General features: G+C 32.0%; 5 protein-coding genes across 6 annotated transcripts; 3 read left to right on the top strand and 2 right to left on the bottom strand.

The window, feature by feature from the left end:
• Positions 1-1503: 1503 nt before the first annotated feature.
• LOC101264108 (polyadenylate-binding protein 3) lies at positions 1504-5993 on the top strand. Of its 2 annotated transcripts, XM_026028835.2 has the most exons (8): positions 1504-1631; positions 1966-2316; positions 3427-4199; positions 4293-4370; positions 4464-4553; positions 4777-5058; positions 5276-5482; positions 5548-5993. In XM_026028835.2, exons 2-8 carry the CDS (start codon positions 2013-2015, stop codon positions 5764-5766), a joined length of 1953 nt encoding a protein of 650 aa, XP_025884620.1. In that variant the 5' UTR covers positions 1504-1631; positions 1966-2012; the 3' UTR covers positions 5767-5993. The 2 variants fall into 2 exon arrangements, with proteins under 2 accessions (XP_025884620.1, XP_004253267.1); XM_004253219.5 differs by lacking the exon at positions 1504-1631 and having other exon boundaries at positions 1887-2316; positions 4780-5058.
• Positions 5994-7444: 1451 nt separating this feature from the next.
• Positions 7445-9487, bottom strand: LOC101264413 (uncharacterized). The gene is made up of 4 exons (XM_004253220.5): positions 9321-9487; positions 8961-9252; positions 8706-8873; positions 7445-8171 (listed from the first exon to the last, which is right to left on the bottom strand). The coding sequence occupies exons 1-4, from the start codon at positions 9369-9371 to the stop codon at positions 7588-7590; spliced, it is 1095 nt and encodes a 364-aa protein (XP_004253268.1). The 5' UTR covers positions 9372-9487; the 3' UTR covers positions 7445-7587.
• Positions 9488-13439: 3952 nt separating this feature from the next.
• Positions 13440-15925, top strand: LOC101262298 (uncharacterized). Its single transcript, XM_004253214.4, has 3 exons — positions 13440-13966; positions 14784-14948; positions 15602-15925. The coding sequence occupies exons 1-3, from the start codon at positions 13631-13633 to the stop codon at positions 15698-15700; spliced, it is 600 nt and encodes a 199-aa protein (XP_004253262.1). The 5' UTR covers positions 13440-13630; the 3' UTR covers positions 15701-15925.
• Positions 15926-16372: 447 nt separating this feature from the next.
• On the bottom strand, positions 16373-16759 carry LOC104645259 (uncharacterized). Its single transcript, XM_010316605.2, has one exon. It carries the CDS (start codon positions 16757-16759, stop codon positions 16373-16375), a length of 387 nt encoding a protein of 128 aa, XP_010314907.1.
• Positions 16760-18673: 1914 nt separating this feature from the next.
• On the top strand, positions 18674-19147 carry LOC101262605 (embryogenesis-like protein). The gene has a single exon (XM_019211724.3). It carries the CDS (start codon positions 18674-18676, stop codon positions 19145-19147), a length of 474 nt encoding a protein of 157 aa, XP_019067269.1.
• The last annotated feature ends 3967 nt before the right edge of the window (positions 19148-23114 follow it).

The raw sequence follows: 23114 nt of genomic DNA, 5'->3' as shown, positions 1-23114 counted from the left end.
TCATTCTTTTTGAAACATACTAAAAAGGAAAGGAGATCATTTTTTTTAAACGTAGGGAATACTTGTTTACTAATTTTACACACTTTTAAAAAAAATCAAATAAAAGAGTAATTTTATTCTATCACTCTTTAAATATAATAGATATAATATCTTATAAAATGTGGTAGGATATAATTATAACTAATGATAAGGTAAATTATGGTTGTGTATCGGTTGGTTCGTTTTTAAGGGTTATTGTTTTGGTTTATTGATTATCGATTTGTAGAGATGCTAAATCCTTATATTACCATTAAGACATTGACTTATCAGTTATTGATATATCAATTTCTGATCGTTTTCGGTTCGGTTATCGATTTAACCATTAAAATTTGATAAAAAAATATATATATTTGAAAATCACTTAGTAACAAGGTGTCAACCCAAAATAAACCATGCACATGAGTTCACAAGTTACATCATGCTCTAAAACAAACATTTTTACGTAGTAGAATAACCAAGTGTTTGAGACAACAAAAAATTAAAGTAGGAAACCAAACTATAAGTCAAGGACATTATATTTAATTTACTATCCGATTATCGATTAACCCGTAAAGAAAAAAACCCAAATCATTAAGAATTGATAACCCGATAATAATAAAAATATTATTAAAACCGCTAAATTAATAACCCAATACTGATAAATTAATAACTTTTTTTCGATTCAAGTTATCAATTTCTATTCGATTTAGAACAATCCTAGGTAAATCATGAATTAAGTGTGAAATCATTTATTAATTTTATAAAAATGAATAAATTTTATTAAAAATATTTCAAAATAGTACAATAAATAACTATTATGGCAAGTAATAATTTAATCCATATTTTTGCTTAATTTTTTTGTTTCGAATTATTCTGACTCAAGGGAAAAATAGAGTTGTGTGCATATTGTTTCTTTCGAATTTGTTTTCTGTATTAACACACTCTTTCTCTTTTAATTTTCTTGACTTTTTTAATTAAAAAAATTGTTTAAGAAAGTACATCTTTCACTTCTTTTCTTTTGCAACTCAGGGACGCTATTTCAATATTACAAAATAAAAGATAATTTTAATATATTTCACATATTTTTTATTTTAAGATCACTAAGTTTAAATATCAAAATAAAATTTGTTTGTCTTTTACAAAAATAAGCATCTATTTAACAAAAATCACAATTCATTAAGAAATTACCCCAATGAATATAATTTATAGTTTATTTAGCTATTTCAATTCAATATAAATATTTTTTGAAAATCAAATATTACTCAAAAGATAGCGTATATTATAGCTAGAAAACTTAGAAGATAAATCAGGAATTCCTTACTAGTTTAGGATTTATTACTTATAGTAATTTAATTATAGGAATTCTTAATAATCTAGAATTGGTTACTTATGGTATTTAGTTAATTGTGTTGAATTAGGATTTATATTAGTTAAAGAAATTCCTAATTCTAGTTTAATTTGGTTGGTTAGTATTATAAATAGCGTGGCTTAGTTAGAGAATTATTAACTTAATTACACAAAGTCTCCAACCTCTTCTTTGTAAACCCTCTTCTTGTAATCCATTGTAACATTATTCGATCTTTCACTTGTACATATAATATATTATTAATCAGGTAATTTTTATTTTTCCTTCAATTTTTCTATGGATTTTTTTATACTCTGTCAGGTATCTTTTTCATTCTATTTGTATGTAAAAAATTATAATTTATAATATTATTTATATAAGTTTTAAATATTTAAATTTTATTTTAGCATGAAATATTTTAGATGCGCACGTGCGGCCCCACCTCAAATCGCTGCCTTTAAAATACCGGTTCATAATTGGGGCCCACAATCTCTTTTCATATATAAACCCCTCTCCCACTATTTTATCACTCATCGTTTGCGCTTAGCGGCGATCTTTTCTTCTCTTTTTTTGTTCACTCAATTCTCAATTTATTTATTTAGGGCACATTCATCTGATTTTTCGATCGGTGATAAAAATCAGTATTGATATGGCGGCGGTTCCTCAATTACCGGCTACAGTACAAATTCCGGCGGCTGTTACAGCGTCGGCGGCGGCGGCGGCTGTTGGAGTAACGCCACCACCTTCTCCGAATGTGGTGGGAGGAACGGGTAGTGGTGGTGCTGGTCAATATTCGCTGTACGTCGGAGATCTGGATACGGCGGTAGATGAAGGACAATTGTATGAAGTTTTTAATCAGGTTGCACCAGTGTTGTCTGTTAGGGTTTGCAGAGATCAATCACGGCGAGCGTCCCTTGGTTACGCTTACGTAAACTTCACTTCCACACAAGATGGTATAACAGCTTTTTCTCTTTCTCTATTTTATATTATTTTATCTATATACACTGAATTGTTTATTTGCATGTATCGTTATTTTCATTATTCATACGTATTAGAACAAATAATATGTGTATTAGTCGTGATTAGTTTATATTTTTGCTATGCTATGATTTTCAGCCTTTTTATAACTACTAACTTAGCTAGTTGCATAAGAATTGTGCTCAATAAGAATTGTGCTCAATATACATATTAGAACTATTAATATGTGTATTAGTGGTGATGAGTTTATATTTTTGCTATGCTATGATTTTCAGCCTTTTTATAATTACTGAGTTGCATAAGAATTGTGCTGAATATAGTAAGATTGATATTAGTTTATCTTTTATTATTTCTTATGCTGTGTTGATTTTTGTGTTTACAAATACTATGTATTAAATAATTTCTAAAGGAATATTTGTTTATACTGTGGAAAAGATTTTGATAGACAAATATGTATTTATTCATGTTAATGCATGTATTAATACTCTTTGTATTATCAATACCATGAATTTTCATGTATTAGTTGTACATAGTTAAATAATACTTATAAAATAATTTCTAAAAGAATATTTGTTTGTACAGTAAAAAAGATTTTGATTGGCAAATATGTATTTATTCATGTTAATGCATGTATTAATACTCTTTGTATAATTAATATCATGAATTTTTCGTGTATTAGTTATACATAGTGTTTAAAAAGTGTACCAAACAAACTAATACACAAAGTTAAGGTATCTATTATTCTTTTTCTAAAGCTAAATAAAGTGTATTTCTAATGCTTGCATTAATTATGCATAGGTTATATTTTTTTACTGCATTGTCTGATTTAGTTTATAAATTATAAAGACTATAGGCAATATGTGTTTTGCACCCTTTCAAATGGAAATTGAATTAAATTGGTCAATTTGTACCTTCATTAGTTCATCCAACACTGTTAAAGTTCACTTGAGTTCACAAAAAAATGTACATGTCTTTAAATAGCAATCTAATTTGGGATGTGTAAAGGTTATTGTCTACTTATACTTTATATTAATATACTTTATGGGTGTTGATGAGTTTTTGTTTTTGTAATTTGTTTGTTGCAGCTACTACTGCAAGGGAGTTGTTGAATTTTACTCAAGTGAATGGAAAACCTATGAGGATAATGTTCTCTCACAGAGATCCTAGCTTGCGGAAGAGCGGCTATGCTAATGTGTTCATTAAGAACCTGGACTCGTCGATAGATAACAAGGCTTTGCAGGACACTTTTGGTGCCTTTGGAACAGTTCTGTCCTGCAAGGTAGCTGTGGATAGTAATGGTCAATCAAAAGGCTATGGTTTTGTACAGTTTGATCAGGATGAAGCTGCTCAGAAAGCAATCAATCGATTAAATGGTATGTTGATAAATGATAAGCAAGTGTATGTTGGCTACTTCATTCGTGGTCAAGAAAGGAGAGGAAATGTTTGTGAAAAATTCACAAATGTTTATGTGAAAAACTTACCTGAATCTACTAGTGATGAAGATCTCAAGAAACTTTTTGAAAAGTACGGCACCATCACCAGTGCTGTAGTTATGACAGACTCTAGTGGGAAATCCAAGTGTTTTGGGTTTGTTAATTTTGAGACCTGGGATGCTGCAGCATCTGCAGTTGAAGAACTGAATGGTAGTTCATTGAATGAAAATGTTCTGTATGTTGGCAAAGCACAGAAGAAATCAGAGCGGGAAGCAGATCTTAGAGCCAAATTTGAACAAGAACGAGCTAGTCGATTTGAGAAACTAAAAGGTGCTAACTTATATTTGAAAAATCTTGATGACACTGTGAATGATGAAAATCTGAAAGAACTATTCGTAGAGTATGGAACCATAACATCCTGCAAGGTATGTGCCTAACGTGTTAATTTTTTTAAGTACTTGTCATCTATGGAAAAGTTTGTTTTCGTGTTTCTCATATCAATTTGAAATTATTATTAGGTGATGCGCGATGCAAAAGGGAGTAGCAAGGGTTCTGGATTTGTTGCCTTCTCCACCCCAGAGGAAGCCACACGAGCAGTAAGTTGTCCAAATTATCTAATCTACCTTGTGTTGCTTGCTTTTGAAGAGACAAATGTATGTATGCTTAAATTGTTTTTATTATTGTTTCAGTTGAATGAGATGAACGGCAAGTTGATAGGAAGGAAACCTTTATTTGTCGCTGTTGCCCAGCGCAAGGATGAAAGAAGAGTGTGGCTACAGGTATCGTACACCAGATTTTTTCTCATAAGATTCAAGTTTTTAGATGCTTCAATGTATTTTTCTAGGTAGATATTACTCAAGAGTCTGCTCTAAGCACAGAGAGCATCTTCCAGTTCATCGTGCCTTTAATATGATAGATATTACATGGACATGTTCTTTGCAACTTATGTTACAATCATTGGATTATGGATGTTCATTGCTTAATTTGATGTTTACTTTTTAGCAGACACATTTTGCTCAGCTGCGACCAACTGGGCTAATGACTCCTCCTCCTGGAGGTATGCCTGGGTATCACACTGGGGCACCTCGACTTGCTCCTCCACAGGTCTACTTTGGTCAAGCTGTAGCACCTCAAGCTGCTGGATTTGGCTACCAGCAACAATTCATGCCCGGACTTCGTCCAGGTGTTGGTCCAAATTTCCTCTTGCCCTATCAGTTTCAGCGTCAAGGACAACATGGACGTATTGGTGGAAGGAGGGGAGGAACTCCTCATCATCAGCAGCAGGTGCATATTCTTTCTCTTTATTAACTTCATACATTTTAATTTAGGACGTATTCAAACTGTTTTTTCTTGTAAAGAGTTATAACAATCACTTCCAAATGCCAGTTCAAAGTGAAGTAAGCGCAAACTTCTCATGCGTATATCCCTAGATTAAAAGATTATTATGATAAAAATTTTGGCTGATAGTTGAGTTGTTTAAGCTTTTTATTAATCTATGCAGTGGAACCCCGGAAGGTTCAATCCAAACGGACGAAATGGCATGTATCCTAGCATCTCTCAAGGTATGATGGGATCAATTATGCAAGCACCATTTGATGCTTCTTCTGCTATGACAGCTCCTCCCTTGGATATTCAACGCTCTAACCCAGTTCCACCGTCAACACTTGCTTCTTCATTGGCCTTTGCTTCTCCAGAAGATCAGCATGCGGTACGTCAAACTTGAGCCTACTTGTTCCTTGTTTCCAAATGCTTAACCATGGCATTGTGTTGCAGATGCTTGGAGAGCAGTTATTTCCACTAGTGGAACACATTGAACGCGATCATGCTGGTAAAGTTACTGGAATGTTGCTTGAGATGGATCAGACTGAGGTGCTTCATCTCATTGAGTCCCCTGATGATCTTAAGGAGAAAGTCTCCGAGGCTATGAATGTTCTTCGCGTAGCGCCAGCTAGTGTTGGTGACAAGTTTGGATCACTCACCCTCAATGAATGAAGCAACAGCGTCCCTAAAATGGCCCGTATTTTGGAAGGGGTGATGGTGGGTGACTTAGGGAGCCTGGTTTTGTTATGGGGTATTAAATGACATTTTCTGTAGGTTTTTTAAGTTTTAGCAAAGAGCACTTCTTCTAGGAGTTTACTTTGCTCTTGATTATGTTTTAATTTTATCTTTTGTTACTTTCTAGACATGTTTGCAATTGATGGATTTGTTTTGTTTGATTACAGTTCTGTTTTCAGCACCCGATTTTGCGACATTTTTTTAACCCTTTAGCACCTGAATTTGTAACACATCTTATTTTAACATAAAACATTATGAAAAACTGATTGAACAGTTGTAAACTACTTTTTTTAGATAAATCGTAGATTTTTATTTAGGTGAGAAAGCAGCGCCTCCTCGGCCGCAACAACCTCCCTGTTCACCAAACCATATAAATATATTTTTTTTCATATTTTTCAAATATAAATATAATCGTTAGGTTCTAGACTTGTGATAGACAAATCCCCTTTAATTATTTTTAATTTCATCAAGTTTTACTATAATATATCAAACACTACGGCTATACAAAAACTCCTATTAAAGGTCAAGTTATTTTAAGTGCACACCTGTAAAAAAAAGAATTTTAATCATTGTTAAATAATGAAGTTATATGAGTTTATATGCGCACCTGCAAAAGAAAATATTTTAATCATTGTTAAATAACGAAGTTATACGAGGGATGACATGTAAAATGCTCCATTAAATGATGATATTTGTTATTTAAATTTAAAATTGTTATTAAATAATAAATTTTTAAAAAAATAAAAAATAGATAGCCAACAAATCGATGATACATAACATTTCTGCCCATATAAATACAAAAAGAATCTTTAACCAATTAAAAAAATTAATTTGCAGCCCAGTTCATCAGGCATAAAGTTTTTTCAACTTATACATGAAAGTTCGGATATTTATAATATCCGTAAAAATCTTTAAGTCATCAAATTGAAATTCTTAAAAAATAAAATATTCAATCTGGGTCGATTCAAATAGCTTAGACGTAACCCACCAAATCACTCCTCACGGAACAATAAATTTAATTATGAATCCGGATACTTCTTAATCAACAACAAAGCAGTAAAACTAAATTGAAATCATTAAAATTAACTGAAAAAAATAAGAAGGCATGAAAAATCAAATCTTCTTCTTCCATGTGACGATATTAAATTCCTCCAGAAAAGAATTTTATCATTATTTCAATATTTAAATCTTAAAATTCGTCTTTTCTTAAATTTTGTAGCATCCGCCATGCATGGAGTTAAACTTTGGAAAATTATGGCCGAAAATGGGGAAGAAGAAGAAAAATAACTAAAAAATGGCTAAATAAGCTTTTCACGCGCAATAAACGAGTGTATCATACTCTTGCGCAAAAAGTGTTAAAATGACACAATAAAACCTTACATGAGGTGTCTAAAATAAACAGCCTTGCTAACATGTCTAAGTGAAACTTGGTGCTAACTTTAGGGTCACTGATGGATAATATTTATGCAGTCTAATGTGCAAGGACATGACAAAGCTCCTTTGATCTTAAACATGATCTGTTGGTAAAAGGTGTGTTGTGTCTGTCCCTTCTTTACCTGGGATAATTGACATTATGAAGTTTACTTAGAAGACTTTCAGGCATTTCCTCTTCTCCTTTTCATGTCGAGAACTTGCAGTATTTCGCGGCTTCATAGTCATACTTCAAGCTTATAAACGTCTTACAGTCCACTGTATTAACACAGTGCTATAAAAAAGATACAACACTAAATCAAACTAAACTACTCCCTTGCTGTCAGCCTAGAGAAAATCGGGGTGGATTTCTTCGTCATCTAGTCTTTGATCCTTCAATGAGGTCTCAAAGGTATTGCCACTCCATCTGTTGACATCAGATGTGGATCCTCTCCCACTTGCAAACTTCGAGTAACAATCATCTTCATCTTCAATTATGTACTCGGTCCATTTGGAGACTTTGTTGGTTGTGTTTGGATTACATCTCTCTTCTGACTTGCTATAATCAAGATTTCCTTCACCATTTATATAATCGTCATGGTCATTTCGGATGATATATTCATTTAATTCAGACGTGAATCCTCTCCCACTAGCAAACTGTGAGAGACAATCATCTTCATCTTCAGTTATGTACTCGGCCCATTTGGAGACTTTGTTGGCCGTCTTTGGCTGACTTCTGTGTACTGACATTCCATAACCAAGTTCTCCTTCATTTCTATAATTGTCATTGTCATATAAGTTGATGCCTTCATTCAGTTTGCAAACACTGTTTGCTGCTGGCTGAGCAGACACGTCTAGTGGAGTTGTTCTATTATCTCCCCACTTGGATATCACCGATGCCATTGTTGCCTGATGTTTGCTTGGTTCAACTTCTGCAAGTCAAAGCTCCAATTTTGAGCTCCTAGATCCACCTCTCTTTTCTCAATAGTATGTAGAAATGGTAGGCACTAGGAGTGAATGAACTACTCGCGGAGAAAGGGGCTACATCTTTACAGTCTTTTAACATAAAACAGGCTTACTTAAATTCCAAAATGCAGTTTCCCAACAGGAAAATTGGATGGAAACGGTGAAGGTCTTTGTAAGACGTAACTATGATCATCTTCATTCTCAAAATACCAACTCAACAAATTGCTTTAACACCTGCCAATCGTTATATGTACTCAAAGCTCTTCCAACCTTAGTACGTTCTACAATCATTTGGTTCTAAAATCACTCATCGTATTTATGCTTAGGCACTAAAATAAGGTGCCATAGCCCATAGGGGGGTCCAGGACAGGTTCTATGAGTTCAATTGAACTAATTGTTTTTGGCTCAAATTATGCATAAGTATATACAATCACACTTGTTTCACGAATCCACTAATTCTAGATTCTGAATTACTCTATGTAAGAAGCCATCGAGTTTACCTGTGTTTTGTGCATTCCGGTAACCTTGAGATGTGCTTTGTTTTCTGGCATTCCGCTTTGAGAAAACTGGTTTGAAATTACCTGCAACAGCAGAGTAGTTGTTCAACCTAGGCCTTCTGAATAATTCTTTGGGTAACTCCGTCACAATCTTCGGCTCCACAACGTCTCCTGCATTTCCAGATCGAACAATTTAAAAACCTATAATAAACTTCATCAGACTCTTAAATCTTCAGTACTATAAGAAATTTAAGTTACCTGAAACTTCATCAGTTCCAATTGCATCTTCTTCTGGATCAAGGTACTCTGTCCAATCCTTTCTCTTCAAACTTCCATGACTTAGATTCTGCTCTTCGATATCTAGGGTTTCAATTTCTTCTCTGTCTATCACAGGCAATTGATCCGTAAATTGGCGAGACATATTGAAACTCTGAACAAATAGGCGAATTTCCTTAGCCTTATACCCCTGGGCGAACACTTTCCGAACAGACTGTTTCTGATTACAAACCACGCAGGTCCATTTGTTGCTACTCTTCTTCTGCTGCTTTACCTGAAAATCCTCGATTTATCGTTACAGCATCATTATCTATGTACAGACAGAGAAAGAGAGATAGATACCTGCATGGTGGAGCATTCGCAACACTGAACGGCGATAAAAACCGTCGGCATCCTTCCGTTGCCGGAGATTGTTTTCCGTCAAAACAGTGATGTATATCGAACTGGCGGGAAATGAGACTTCAAATTTGGGTTTATAACTTGGCCCGCCCAAAATATGGGCTCAAATGTCTACTTGATTATTTTTTGTATTGAAAAACTCGTTTTGGAATAGTCTTTAGATAACTTATTAATTATTTGTAACTAGCAAAAATATATATTTTCTTCGTTTTTATATTGTGATTTTAAACGTGTCATGTGTAAAATTATAATTGAAGAGTTATTAAGAAGTAGTAAGACATTCTTTTATAAACGAAATAAAAAGAATAGTAACACAAACAAATTGAAAGAAAGATAACTTAATTGAAAAATGGGCTAAACTTGAAGGCAAGTAAATCTAATTTCTAAAATTTTGGGATATCTTAATTGTGGAGAAATTGTAATTTTATTTGATATTTTTTTTTGCATATGCATACATAGAGCTATCAAAATGGGTTTGACCCGTTAGGCTGGTCCAATCCAACCCTTGAAGTAAATGGTGTTGGACTTAATTTTTTTCAGTCCATTTAGAAATGAGGCTATTTAGCCAACCTTATTTGGTCTGCTGGCCTCGTAGATCAACCCGCAATCATTTGACGCCAGCCCGCGAGCCGTGAATTTTAAACATATTTATTTATATATTAAGTAGTGTTTTACTTGTTAAAATTTTATCAATAAATATTTGTAAAATATCAAATATAAAATCAAGATTATATTCTTTGCATATCTTTTACATTTTAGGGTTATTAGCCCATTAAATTTTTTAATTAGCCTAATTTCATTCCTCCATTATAACTAAGAATCTTTGATCTCTTTTGCTTTTGTGTTATGCCTAATTTTTCGCTTCTTTTTTATTGTCTTGTTTATGAAAATAATGATCATGTAATATTTTTTTGCTCGAATTAAACTTTTGAATGTTGTATATTGGCTTTTATGTATTTGTTTTGTAAATATTCACTGAAATATATGTAATTCACAAACTCGTGTCCCGTTTAGGGTTGGATTGAGATGCTATTTTATAGATTTTTTAATTAAGGTCAGTCCATCACAACCTATTTAACTCTTTAGCCTGATAGGATTAGATCAATCAATTTTGACAGCTCTAAGTATACATAAGAAAATAGTAAGTGGAAAAGGTCACAATAATTTTGTACCAAATTAATATGATCATTTCTCTTTGAAGAATTTTATAGGGTTAGTAGATTTCCTTTTTTTTTTTAATCTTGATCCCGAATTTGTGCTAGACTAATATAACACAAGAAAAAATTCTGAAAGATATGTATGAGTTTTATCAAATTGGTGGTTATATTGCCACATTATCCTTTGTTGTGATCTCTATGAACATCAACTTATTTAACTCAAGATATACTAGTAAAAAAAAAGGAGAAAATTCAAAATGTCACATGAACATCCAATAAATTCATAGATACTTGTTACTTTATAGATTGGTTAAGCCACACAAATTAGGAAGCATGAAATTGTAAACAGATGAATTAATTTTTAAATTATTATACAAATTGATCAATGAAAAAATGAAGAAAGAAAATTCAAAACAAAAAGAAACTACTGTGTGTCCTTAAGAAATTTAATCCCCTCATTGTACCCAAGGTTATGGATTAATTTCTCCCAAGATTAAACGGATTAAACCTGTTAAAGAAATAGCGGTACCTCAAACTTCTTTAACTTCAACGAACTGAAGAACAATAACAAGTCACACAGACTCAGTCGATCGACACTTTGATTTTGTTTTAGAGAAAAATAAATGCAGAGAAAGAAAAAAAAATTTAGTGATTAAAAAATCTAAAATTGACTTCCTTCAGACCCATTTTATCCAGAAAGTTGTGTCTTTTGGGGAAAAAAAATAACTTTTCGAAAAATTGTATCTGTTAGGAAAATAACTACTTTTTGGAAAGTAACGACTTCACCCGCAAAATTATAACTGTGCCTTTGCAATCTTCAGCTCCAACTGTTCTTCGTATTTTGGCATCTCTTCTTTACGAATGCCAAGCCTAGGGCATTAATAAAAACATTGATGATCAATTACCTACATAAACTCTAAATCATATATCATCTGAATCACACTGGTTGTATATGACTTTGGTTCTCTATAGCATGTCATATTTAACCAATAATAGTACATGCCTTTGATTTCCGATAATTGTTAGTGACTGAATACTATTGCATTCTAAATCATAAAATGATTTTAGAAAGTACATACCTGATTTTATGCAAATAATATCTTGATTCTCAAAACGAGATCAACCAAAATATGAGCTAAAGAAAAACTAAACTCACTCTCAATTGGCTAGAGTCTCGTGTTGATAACGTGTTATAAAATTAAGCTAATAAGACTATAATCATAAAGAGAAGAAGATAAGAGAAATATATAAAAGAAGAGGACTTTTCTTCTTATTCAAGTGTATATTACATGGTGAATGATATTTCTATTTATAGGTAGAGAAATCAATCAAAAGGTCACCATGTTTAATGTCACATTAGTAGAATCATTTCTATCCCAAAAAGGTTCATATCACTTTGGGAATACATATCCATGATAAGGATAAGTTTATGATAAGCTCAGTGGACAATCCACTTAATTCAATGTATTTATAACACAAATTCAATTAAAAATAATAAAATAAATTAATAGAGTAAATATGTAATTTATCACTTTAATACATGTATAATTAATACCGACTTAACGTATTCCACCTTCTACCCTGCATAACTTTATATGTAGATTCCCGCATAAGTTATGTTGGTATTGATTATGTAGGATTACAAAAATACAACCAAACATGGTATAGATTATGTTGACTTTTATAAAACTTTTACCAAACATAGTAAAACTAATGTAACTTTTTATACATAAATAAAATGTCTCTTATACAATAACCAAACGGTCTCTTATAACAAAGAACATACCAATTTTAAATTACAAAAGACAAAGGTTCGGATGAGTCACTTCTGACTTGCTAACTTTATTCTTATGTGTCGCGATAGAAATATAATAAATTATTTTTATAATAAAGAATATATCGATTTTAAATCACAAAAAAAAAAAACATATTATTACATTAAGACCTTTTTCCTTATTACACCTCTTCAGAAACTCAACTGATTTTCTAGTAATTGAATTCTATTTTTTTCTTAGAATAAAATTTATACTTTAGTCTATAAATAATGATCGTGACGTTTTTGTTTGTATGTTTAAACAGATAAAATAAAAGTAGAAAAAAGAAGATAAATTTACCAAAAGAACAAAAAAGAATTGAAAGAAAAAATGAACATAAACAGAAAATAAAACAATATAAAAAGATAAAAACAACTGTCAAAAAAGGACAGACCCAAAAAAATACTAGAGGAATCTTTGATTTGCCAAAAGAATATTTTTCTGAGCATATAAAGGATGTCAGCAAAGATTTCGTATACAATAGAAATTACAGATTTTAGATTTTAAAGTTTTTGAGTATAAAAATATTTTTTGATAGTAAATTTTTTTCTTTGAATAAAGCATTATGTAATACAAATTTAAAATAGTTATATTTCATTGAAAACAACAACAATAAGTATTCCTTTCAATTGGATTGTTTTAACCCTTACTTTGCTTTTTAATCAATTCATGAAAAATAGCTATTTAATATTTTTTTATGATTTTCAATTTCAACTTAATTTTTACATGTTTATCAATCTGTTTTTTTAAAATTTAAGATCATAAATGTGAAAGTTATTTTTATATTTTTAAATTTTATCGATAAATTAGAGTATGACAAATAAATTAAAATAACAAGAGTAACTAATAGCTTGTTTATCACCAAAAAATGTAGTGCATGAGATTATTTTGTTATTTAATCAAATATTTCAAGTTCAAACTTTGAGTGTAATTTTTTTTTATAGAAAACATTTATTAATTTTCGTGACAAAATAATCAAACTTTAATATCAATAATATTGAATTTAAAAAAAAACAAAAACTTATAACCTTTTCGTCTAAGCCACTAAGTCCAAATATATATATATAAAAGATATTTGGTCAAAGATTTTGTGAGAAAATAAATACTTTGAGTAACAGAAATTGATTTTCATAAATTAAAAAGAAATACTGTAAAAATTTTATGTATAAATGAATATTTAATGTAATTTTCCTTTTTTCAATTAAAAGTCCTTGAGCCCTATTCGCAAGAGAGTTGCAGACAATTTATATTCTTGCTGCTGATTCTGCTCTCAAAGGCATCAATGGCTGCTATGGAGAATCATATTCAAAAGATTCTCTTCACAGAAGAACAAATTTCTCAAAGAGTTTCTGAACTTGCTTCCCAAATTACCCTCAATTTTTCTTCATCTACCAACAATGGAGGAGCACCTTTGCTTTCTTCGTCATCGGCTCCGGTTGTTGTCGGTGTTGCTACTGGTGCTTTTTTATTCCTAGCTGACCTTGTTCGCAAAATCAACCTCCCCGTTTCTGTTGATTTTGTTCGGGTCGAATCTTACGGGTCGGGTACTGTATCCAGTGGAAAACCCAAAATTTCTTGCGACTTGAAAATTGATGTTACTGGAAAGCATGTCATTTTGGTACGCAGATTTTTACTCTGTTTCTTTGGTAGAATTCCCTTTTGGAAGTTTTTTAATTTGATATATATGCTACTACTTTACATATGCAATTCAGTTGAATAAAAATGCAATCTTTATTCAGTAAATGGTTAATATTCTCTCTGTTAACTGAGATTTTGAACTGCTAATTTCTATGTATGACAATTTCTTGTGTACAAAGATAGAAAAAGGGGCAGTCTAGTCGTGGATGGACATACAGAAAGATTGTTTTTAACTAGTGTGAGAGCAAGGGAATTGCTCTTTTGGTGATAAATTTTGATAGTTTATCAACAATTGAGATGGAACATTTTACGACTTGACTAAGGTTCATGCGTTTATACGTTATGATTTTGGTAGGTTCAACATAAGCTACGTGGTTTCCAGTAGATGTTAGGATTCAGGGGAGAGCTTCTCCGAGTGTAATAGGGTCCTGCTAATATGGCTTTCGTTCTCTGAATATGTTGGCTGGTTAAATTGTACTTGTTACCCCATCTATTGCTGTCATAACTGCTCCTAAATGGTTGTCCTAGTCCCCTACTTCCTTTCGCCAATATGCAGATGTATAATGTGAACCACTATTTTGTGTTGTGTGAGATTTGGTTGTCGTGTGTATAAGTTTAGTTACGTGCATCCTATCGGTTGAAGTTGTAAATCCTGTATTTAAGTTGTATAATCATATCAGTGACCATGTATTTAACTAACCTGTATATCAGCATGCTTACATTGTATTTGATTAATTATTGTTCTGAAATGTGTTCAATCGGAGCTGATATTCATGGTGCTTCTGACATTTCCTTAGGTTGAGGACATTGTGGATACAGGAAACACGTTGGCCTGCCTCTTTGAACACCTGAAATCTAAAGGGGCATCCTCCATATCAGTGTGTACTCTCTTTGATAAACCATCAAAGAGGAAGGTTAATGTCGAACTTGTGGGAGAGGGGAAGTTCTACCGTGGTTTTGAGGTAATCTTTAACATTCTCTTTGCTCTAAGGAAACTCTTCCATTCTGGCTGCATTTTGAATCATGTTAAGCATTATTCATCTAATGTGTAGTTATATATTTCATTACCTCATATTAGATTGCGATTGTTTTTGAGTTTTTCTTTTACTGTGTCAAACTTAACAAAGACTTGAAGTTATTTATTGTTGTTAATAGTAACCAGTAGTTGCAAATGAGAAAGAGGTCAGGTCCGGGTAGTACATTGGTTCGTGATCATTTATGCAATAAAGGCAAACCTAGCATGGGTTTTGTAAATTGATCACAACATTTTAGTTTTCTTGCCTCATAACTAAATTGAGAATATGAGATTTCTCCGCATTTGCACTAATCGACTTCAGAGAAAGATACTATTGGCAAATCCAATTTTGAGATATTGCATTATGATAGATTAGAGATGGCCCATTACTAGTTCTAATGTATAGTCAGTTTATAATAACAACACGCCGAGAAAGCAAAATGTTGTAGCTTGTATTTTTAAAGCTCCTGCATCTCCCCTTCTCCTCAAGCAGAGAAAGATTATCGAAACTCATATTTTCTAGTTGTAAAGGTTTAACTTGTGAGAATCTTGGTGCATATAAGTAGCCTTTTGTTTATTCTTGTTTTACTTTGCCTGCAGTGTCCAGATTATTTTGTGGTTGGCTACGGGTTAGATTTTGCTGAGGTTTATAGGAACTTACCTTACGTGGGGATCTTGAAACCTGAGATGTACAGTTGATTGCTTTGGCGCAAATAATTATTCCATACAATGAAAGCTCTTGATGTTCTTGGATACAAACAGCCTTTTGCTGATCAAGATTTGCCAGCATTTTTTTTACCCTCCCCCCCCCCCCCCCACTCCCGTCCTCTCCGGTGGGCATACTCCAGCTATTTTGTAATATACTTACAGCTATATATGTGGCTACTCTCAGATTCCTATGAATTGAACTCATGTTTTCCTAAATTTTGTTCATTACTTTTCCTGTCTTTGTGGCTTCTTTTATCTGTATGGTTAGAATTTGTGTTCTTCTAGTCTATTCTAACTGACATATATACAAAGATAACAAGATATGAAATTTGATGCAACTCTAAGAAAGTATTGACAAGACAATTGAATTACTGATATGACATAAAAGTTTGTTCACTTTGGTCAAGTAGGTAAAGGGGAGACATACTTTTTTGCCTTGGATCTTCCTGTTCATTTTGTGGTAACATTGTCAGGTCTTGCTTAACCATAGGTCTCAGGTTTTACAACTTTAGAATTGAAGAAGTTCCTGGACTAGTGAGTTTCAAATACCAGATGACTTTTAAAAGAAAATCAAAACATTGGTAGAAGAATCATATATCATTATTAATTGCCCACTTGATTTTCAATATATTATAAGAACAATTAATAGAAGTAAAAGAAACACTATTCTTTCCATGTAAGAGCAAGAGGTCTTGGAGTTTTGGGATCAACTAAATTCCCAGCAGTATCATATATTATGACACCAGAAAATTCAGGAAGCTGACATTTTCCTCCCATGATTATATTCTTCTTCCAAATAGCAACTTCACCACTACAGGTGCTTGGATCATCACCTTCAAAATGGTAATCCTCATCAATCTTTTCATGATTGATGTGAATAATAGGGTCATGTTGATCACCATAGCCTCTCCACTTGCGCTTCCACTTCCTCGAATGGCTGGCGCACATGAAGAGCGCCAGTGCACACAGGAGCAACGTTCCTGTGGCAAAACCTACTTGAGATACGCTAGTGAACTTATTTTGTGTGAGTAGTAATAATGCGCGAGCCATGAAGGAAGTATAGTTAAACTCTATCTTGGTGAGATTTTTTACTGGTATTAAATTCAGGTTTATGGGGATATGGTGTGTGCTTTATATAAATGGCAGGGTAAGATGGGGTTTGTTGACTAATTTGGAGATCAGTTGCATCAACTGTAGTTTTGTCCAAGATTTGGAGTAATTTATTGCAATAGTTGATTAAGTGTAGTGGTTTTGGTGAGATTTATTAGTTATGATTTTTTTTAGTTTGTGGTTTCAGTTAAACTTGTCCAATCTTACAAATCATAATATTATGCAAAACGGTTGAGGATATAGTAAGATTTACGCAGATTTTAGCGGTATTTTTGTGGATTAGAAAATAACGACGGTAAAATAGTAAGATAAATGGATAAAATGATGCAATGAGTAGTGATAAAAATAAAAGATTAAGATACTGCAGATATACTAAATATTATTACTTTTACTTTTACTACTAAATAGAAGCAAGATGAGAAGAGGACTGATTCAACCAACTATTATTAAGTAGTTTAATAAAATAAAAGAATATATAAGTTAACCAATCATGTGATATATATATATATATATTATATTTCTATTAATTGAATATAAATATCGATAAATTAATTTTATCATTATACAAGTTGGTATGTGGCTAATCAAACCCTGTAGTTATCCAAGTGAATAAGATCTTTCCGTAATTAACCCTATGTAAAGAGAAAAAACGTAAATAAAAAAAGATATATTAATTTTATAGTTCTTTTAATAAATCCATGATTATCGTTTTCCCTTTATATCGAAAAAATATTCTAAGTATTTGATAGCTTTTTTTGTTTCCCACCTGATATTTGATATTCATATTTAAGTCCGATCAAATTCAAATACGCGTCAAAAAATCTCACATTGAAAGACGGCTCTATACCCTTAAAGTTCACCTACTATGCAATATACTGATATTAAAATTTAATATTCGTAATATTGGTTAAATGTTGACAATTCTAATTGAAATAATATCTTTCACATGTTTTAATTTTTTTAATTCCATTTAAATGTAGTTCATTGTTTTCAACTCTCAAATACACTTTGAAGTTTAACTAGGTGTGGTTCAGTTGTCTAATAATAACATGTTTGGCCAAAAGTTTTTTAAAAAGACAAATACTTATATTTAATTTATGATTACTTTTATAGAAAATATTTCCTAACATTAAAAAGTATTTTTCATAGCAAGTATTTCCTTTGTCCCAGTTTTTAAGATTCATTTTACTTTTTGGTCGATTTTTAAAAGAAATGATACATATCTATATTAAATAACAAATTAATTTAAAAATATTAATTTTATCATTTAATGAAATAATTTATAATCATGTAAATACATATCACTTATTATAAATAAAAAATTCAAAGTGTTTCTTTATTTTTTTTCTTATACTCAAACTAAGTCGTATAAAAGGGATCAAGGGAGACGGGAGTATTATATTTAAAAAAATTACGTGTATAAGCAAATATATATCAGTTAATTAGTTAACATAGCTATCGTTTTGCTTAATTAAAATTCGCGACATACTTTTAGTTATAATTAAGGGGCTTAATTTTTTAGCTTGTATAATTTAGAATTTGTATAATTCATAATTTCTATAGTTGTTTACACTTCAGATGTTTGTAATTGTATTAATTTATTATTTTGAGTTTATACAAAAATAATTAAATTATAAAAATATATCCACAAATTACATAAATAAGACAACTTAAATCGTAATTATAACCCGTAAATATACAAATTATAACTAAAGTGACTTTACAAGTGTGTTGGGCTTTCCTCGTTTAGCTTCTAGATCACGGCCCAAATATGGGGGTTTAACCACCAAGTACAGCAAAAGGAAGGGTTCTGCATTTTCTTCCAGAAACCATTTTCTTGCTTGTTCAATCAAAATGCATCGACGTTCATCAATTTCTCTCTGTAAATCGCTTCTCAGACACCCTTTTGAGAAATCAACAATACCCAAATCTTATTTTTCCATAAGAACTCGTACATCTCTCTCAAATTCATCCTTCAACCTCACGAAAACCCGACATTTTCTTGGTCCGACGAGTTCAAATTCATCAACCCAGCTCGTAAACTTTCAGAATTTAAGGCGATATAGTGTTGACACTGACAGGGAAGTTGATAAAATCAATCTCAAGTTTGCAGAGGCAAGAGAGGAGATTGAATCAGCTATGGAGTCTAAAGAGACTGTGTATTTTAATGAAGAAGCTGAATGTGCTCGTGATGCTGTTAAGGAAGTTCTTGATTTGTATCAAGGGTTGTTGGGAAAGGTGACAGAGAGTGAAAAGGGGGTGATTCAAAGGTCTATGGGGCTTAAGATTGAGCAATTGAAGGCTGAGCTTGAGCAATTGAATGAATGAATGAGAGGTGAGCAGTGTTTAGTTTGGTTACAGTTTATTTTTCTTAATTTTAGTTTATTTGATCAATGTATGACTACAATAACTTCATTGTTAGCAATAAAAAATGCAAATGCTTATAATTGGAATCGTGTGTAACTGGATGATGGTCTATGACTTGTCAGTATGAATTTTGTTTGATTGTTGTGAAGATTGTTGTAAGACGTGCGTTTCTGAAGCAATTTTTCATGGTGGATAAATTTGCATACCAAATTCCTATTCAATATGAATCTGATAGAGTAATTTTGCAATGCTCTTATGAGTTCCGGTACATTGATGTTCATGTAGTGTTTATATATCGGTTGTATGTACTGTCTCTACATATAACTGGAGGAACGTATGCCCTTTCTTCTTTGGTTGTCAATTTTGACAAGAATATGCTGTACTCTCAGCTGAAGCTCATACCTAGTTAGTTGCATGTGTAAGTATTTCATTAATGAACACAATGACAATAATATGGACAGACAACTTAAACTTTGGGTTTTCCTACCATATATGTAGAATCACAGGAAGGGAATCATCTGATTCATTGTACTTCTGTTAATGTTTATGGAAGCCCCTGTATTGCAGTCTAGCTATATCGTTTGACGTTGGTATATCTACTTGCTTCTTTAAATTAAAAAGATAGTCCGATGGAAGTAGTCATGTCATATCCCCTTTAGTCAGAAACTTTCATGCATCTCTAGGGCTTCATTTTATTTCACCATATAAGTCAAAGAAAACATTAGTTGTATCCTGATACTTCATTCAGAAAAGATCAACACCCTACACACTGGCAGACAACACAACCGACAGAACCGAAACGTTTATTTGTCATGCACTTATTGGGCATTACAATTGATTATATGTAATGCAGTACTATCAGAAATAAAAATAGATGATGAATGATAAAACAGTCTGTTTTTTTAACTCGAATGTGCTACATTCTTCTTCTCTATCTTGGCTCAAGTGATTATGAGTTCCTAGGAGCAGAATTAGTTCATCATGACCTCCTATTTCTTGGTTTCTGATGATCTATAGTAGGCTACTGATATTCACTACTTCACTGAGGTTTCTTTTTTAAGAAAAGGTAAGTTTCTTAATCTTCTGCATAATAAATATAGCTTCCATTGTCTTCAAAATATCTCACAATCCTTCTCCTCCAGATTGTCCACCAAATACTGGTAGGTATGGTGTACCACTATTTCTTTTGCTGCTTATTTCTTGCCCTTATGTTCCATTACCTTAAGTATCCAGTTTCATTTGGCATGCACCGTTTGAGTCCCACCATATTTAGAAACAATTGTGATAACTTATCGGCGATTCAACAATGTAAAAACAAATGATTTACGCTTTCTGGCTTGACATTACAAAAAAACAACAACATCTAGAGCATAATCAAAATTCTCCTGTGTTAAGAAAGCCCTTGTAGTTGTAGCCACCAACCATGGGAAACACATCGCTCTGTAGGGAGCATATGTTTTCAAGATCTGTCACGAAGGCCAAGAACAATTCTGCAGCAAATTCATGTAAACATTACAGGAAGTCAATCCATGCTGATGCTAGAAGAGCTATTCTCGCTGCATTAACAGTGAATAGGCATTTGCTATTGATTTTCCAAATAGGCTTATCTGGTATTGAGTCAAACCTTGGAAGCGTTCTAGAATCAGCAAAAGTTCAGCAAAAAATTCCCTCATCTCCCTGACATTCAGATTCCTCCTGAAATTGAACTTCCATCGCTCATTAGTTCTGTTAGAAGCTATGCTTGCATCTTGAGAATTGAGATATATATTCCTTTTAAACGGAGTGTCACAAATTTTGCAAGGTGATTTGAATGAGTTGATATAAGACAAATCATTTTCTTTGCAGGATTAATGTTAGCGTGCTAAATAAGTGAAGAGCCTTCAGCATAACCGTATGAGCTTGCAACTGTTTCAAGTCTACGAGCTACTTTATGCCAAGGCACTCGTCTTCTGTCTGTCAAAATCTTAATAATTGCCATCAGCTTGTCCTAGAAATATCATTCATTGACCTAGATTTTTGTACTTCTTCCTTTCTTTGCTGAATTGAGCAAGCAAATTTGTATGAATGATGCAGTCGATGAAGATGGATGTTCGTCTCTTTTCTGAATATCCCAAAGCTGTGATCAACATCTGAAGCTTGTTTCCCAAGTGCTAAAATTATATGAACATAGGAGCTGATTTGTTAGTCTTACAATCACTGCTGTACTGAGGTTGTTGGGATCGATATATTCATTATAAATGGTAACCAGAGTCATTTTAACTTCATTCCTTTGTTAGATTTGCAGATTCTTGTTAGGTATCTCGGTATTAGAAACCAGCAAAACAACCACCTAACATGAAATATATGAAACTGCGAAAGTCTTTCAGATGTGTGTGTGTTCTGTGTGAATCAGAGGCAGTATAATCTTCCAATTTTGTGCAATGTCATATAGATAAGAGTATTGATAGTGTTTTTTTACGAGAGATCTTCATGTTTACACATCAGAGATTTGAAAATGTCGTTTTCTTTCTATTCAATTTGTAAGTGATCATAAGAGAATCATCATTTTCGTGTCTTGAAGCATTTTTATCCATTGCCATATTGAACTAGTGATGAATTTGTATGAATGATGAAGCCAATGCGGATGATACTTGTCTCTGTTGAAGTATATTTCCCTTTTACTAGAATTATAATTATTGTCATCTCATTTTTGTTTCCACAAGTATATACATTGCATATGGACAATGTCATTATGAAAGAGGTGATGGGGGGAGAAGATGACAAAATAAAATAAGAAGCTAAAACTGAATTCCAGGATCTTATTATAGATTTGGTTTTGACCAATTTTTTTAAAAAATATTTTTACCATATATATATATATATATATATATATATATATATATATATATATATATATATATATATATATATCCTATCTTCAAGTCTGAAGGCATGGTCTACATATGTTTGTTCCCCCCTTGTTTGTGCTCACTTGGGCCTACTTAACTATTGATGAGTAGGGTGGAATGGATTCGAGATATTACAATTAATCAACTAAACTCCATATGCAAATTAGTTGTGGTTGTTTATAAGAATCATTTTTGTGTTAATAATGTTATATTAGTGGTTTCAATACTATAGACTTTCTAAAATTCAATAATATTTTATTAGCAGGTGTCATTTGGTTCACATACTATTTATATTGATTTCTTGAAACTCCAGTTATGTCCGCGTTATTTGGTTCACATATAGTTAATATCGGTTCTCCAAAACTCAATTATGTTTTGTTAGTAGGTGTTATATACCGATTTTTCCTAAAACTTAAAGATGTTTTATTAGTAGGCGTTGTTTGATTCACATACTAGTTATACTGATTCCCTAAAACTTTAAAATGTTTTATTTAATTCACATTCTAGTTATATTGATTCGCTAAAACTCAATTATGTTGTATTGGTAGGCGTCATTTGATTTATATACCAGTTATATTGAGTCTCTAAACCTCTATTATGTTCTATTAATAGGCGTCAGTTGGTTCTCATACTAGTTATATTGATTCTCTAAAACTCTGTCATGTGCTTTTAGTAGTTGTCATTTGGTTCACATACTAATATGTCGATTCTCCAAAACTCAATTATGTTCTACTAAAAGACGACATTTGGTTTAGATACTAGTTATACTAAGTTTAAAACACAATAATATTAAGAGTCATTTAATTATATAGGTTCTCTAAAACTCAATTATGTTCTACAAATAAGCACCATTTGATTCAATTAGTAGCAATAACGATTCCTTAACCAATTATGTTTTATTAAATAACTTTTTTTTTATTCACATACTAGTTATACGAGTTCCAAAAGTTAAATCTAAAAGGAGGAAATCAAGGTTATGATGTTTTTTTTTTGGCATGATTCAAAAAAAATTATTTTGCAGGACTTCTTGGGAATTTGCA

This window comes from Solanum lycopersicum, chromosome 4 (genome assembly GCF_036512215.1).
Source record: "Solanum lycopersicum chromosome 4, SLM_r2.1".
NCBI classification, from domain to species: domain Eukaryota; kingdom Viridiplantae; phylum Streptophyta; class Magnoliopsida; order Solanales; family Solanaceae; genus Solanum; species Solanum lycopersicum.
The sequence above is the reverse complement of the archived record's forward strand: the minus strand, read 5'-3'. Positions and strand labels throughout refer to the sequence as shown.

What these genes read in the sequence shown, in the direction of transcription:
- LOC101262605 (XM_019211724.3), top strand. Translation starts at nt 18,674, where the DNA reads ATGCATCGACGTTCATCAATTTCTCTCTGTAAATCGCTTCTCAGACAC.
- LOC104645259 (XM_010316605.2), bottom strand. Translation starts at nt 16,759, where the DNA reads ATGGCTCGCGCATTATTACTACTCACACAAAATAAGTTCACTAGCGTA.
- LOC101262298 (XM_004253214.4), top strand. Translation starts at nt 13,631, where the DNA reads ATGGCTGCTATGGAGAATCATATTCAAAAGATTCTCTTCACAGAAGAA. An exon ending in CTGGAAAGCATGTCATTTTG is followed by an intron (nt 13,967 to 14,783) that starts GTACGCAGATTT and finishes ACATTTCCTTAG; the next exon opens with GTTGAGGACATTGTGGATAC. An exon ending in AGTTCTACCGTGGTTTTGAG is followed by an intron (nt 14,949 to 15,601) that starts GTAATCTTTAAC and finishes CTTTGCCTGCAG; the next exon opens with TGTCCAGATTATTTTGTGGT.
- LOC101264108 (XM_026028835.2), top strand. Translation starts at nt 2,013, where the DNA reads ATGGCGGCGGTTCCTCAATTACCGGCTACAGTACAAATTCCGGCGGCT. An exon ending in CAGAGGAAGCCACACGAGCA is followed by an intron (nt 4,371 to 4,463) that starts GTAAGTTGTCCA and finishes TTATTGTTTCAG; the next exon opens with TTGAATGAGATGAACGGCAA. An exon ending in CTCCTCATCATCAGCAGCAG is followed by an intron (nt 5,059 to 5,275) that starts GTGCATATTCTT and finishes TAATCTATGCAG; the next exon opens with TGGAACCCCGGAAGGTTCAA.
- LOC101264413 (XM_004253220.5), bottom strand. Translation starts at nt 9,371, where the DNA reads ATGCCGACGGTTTTTATCGCCGTTCAGTGTTGCGAATGCTCCACCATG. An exon ending in GCGAATGCTCCACCATGCAG is followed by an intron (nt 9,253 to 9,320) that starts GTATCTATCTCT and finishes GAGGATTTTCAG; the next exon opens with GTAAAGCAGCAGAAGAAGAG. An exon ending in TGGAACTGATGAAGTTTCAG is followed by an intron (nt 8,874 to 8,960) that starts GTAACTTAAATT and finishes CTGGAAATGCAG; the next exon opens with GAGACGTTGTGGAGCCGAAG.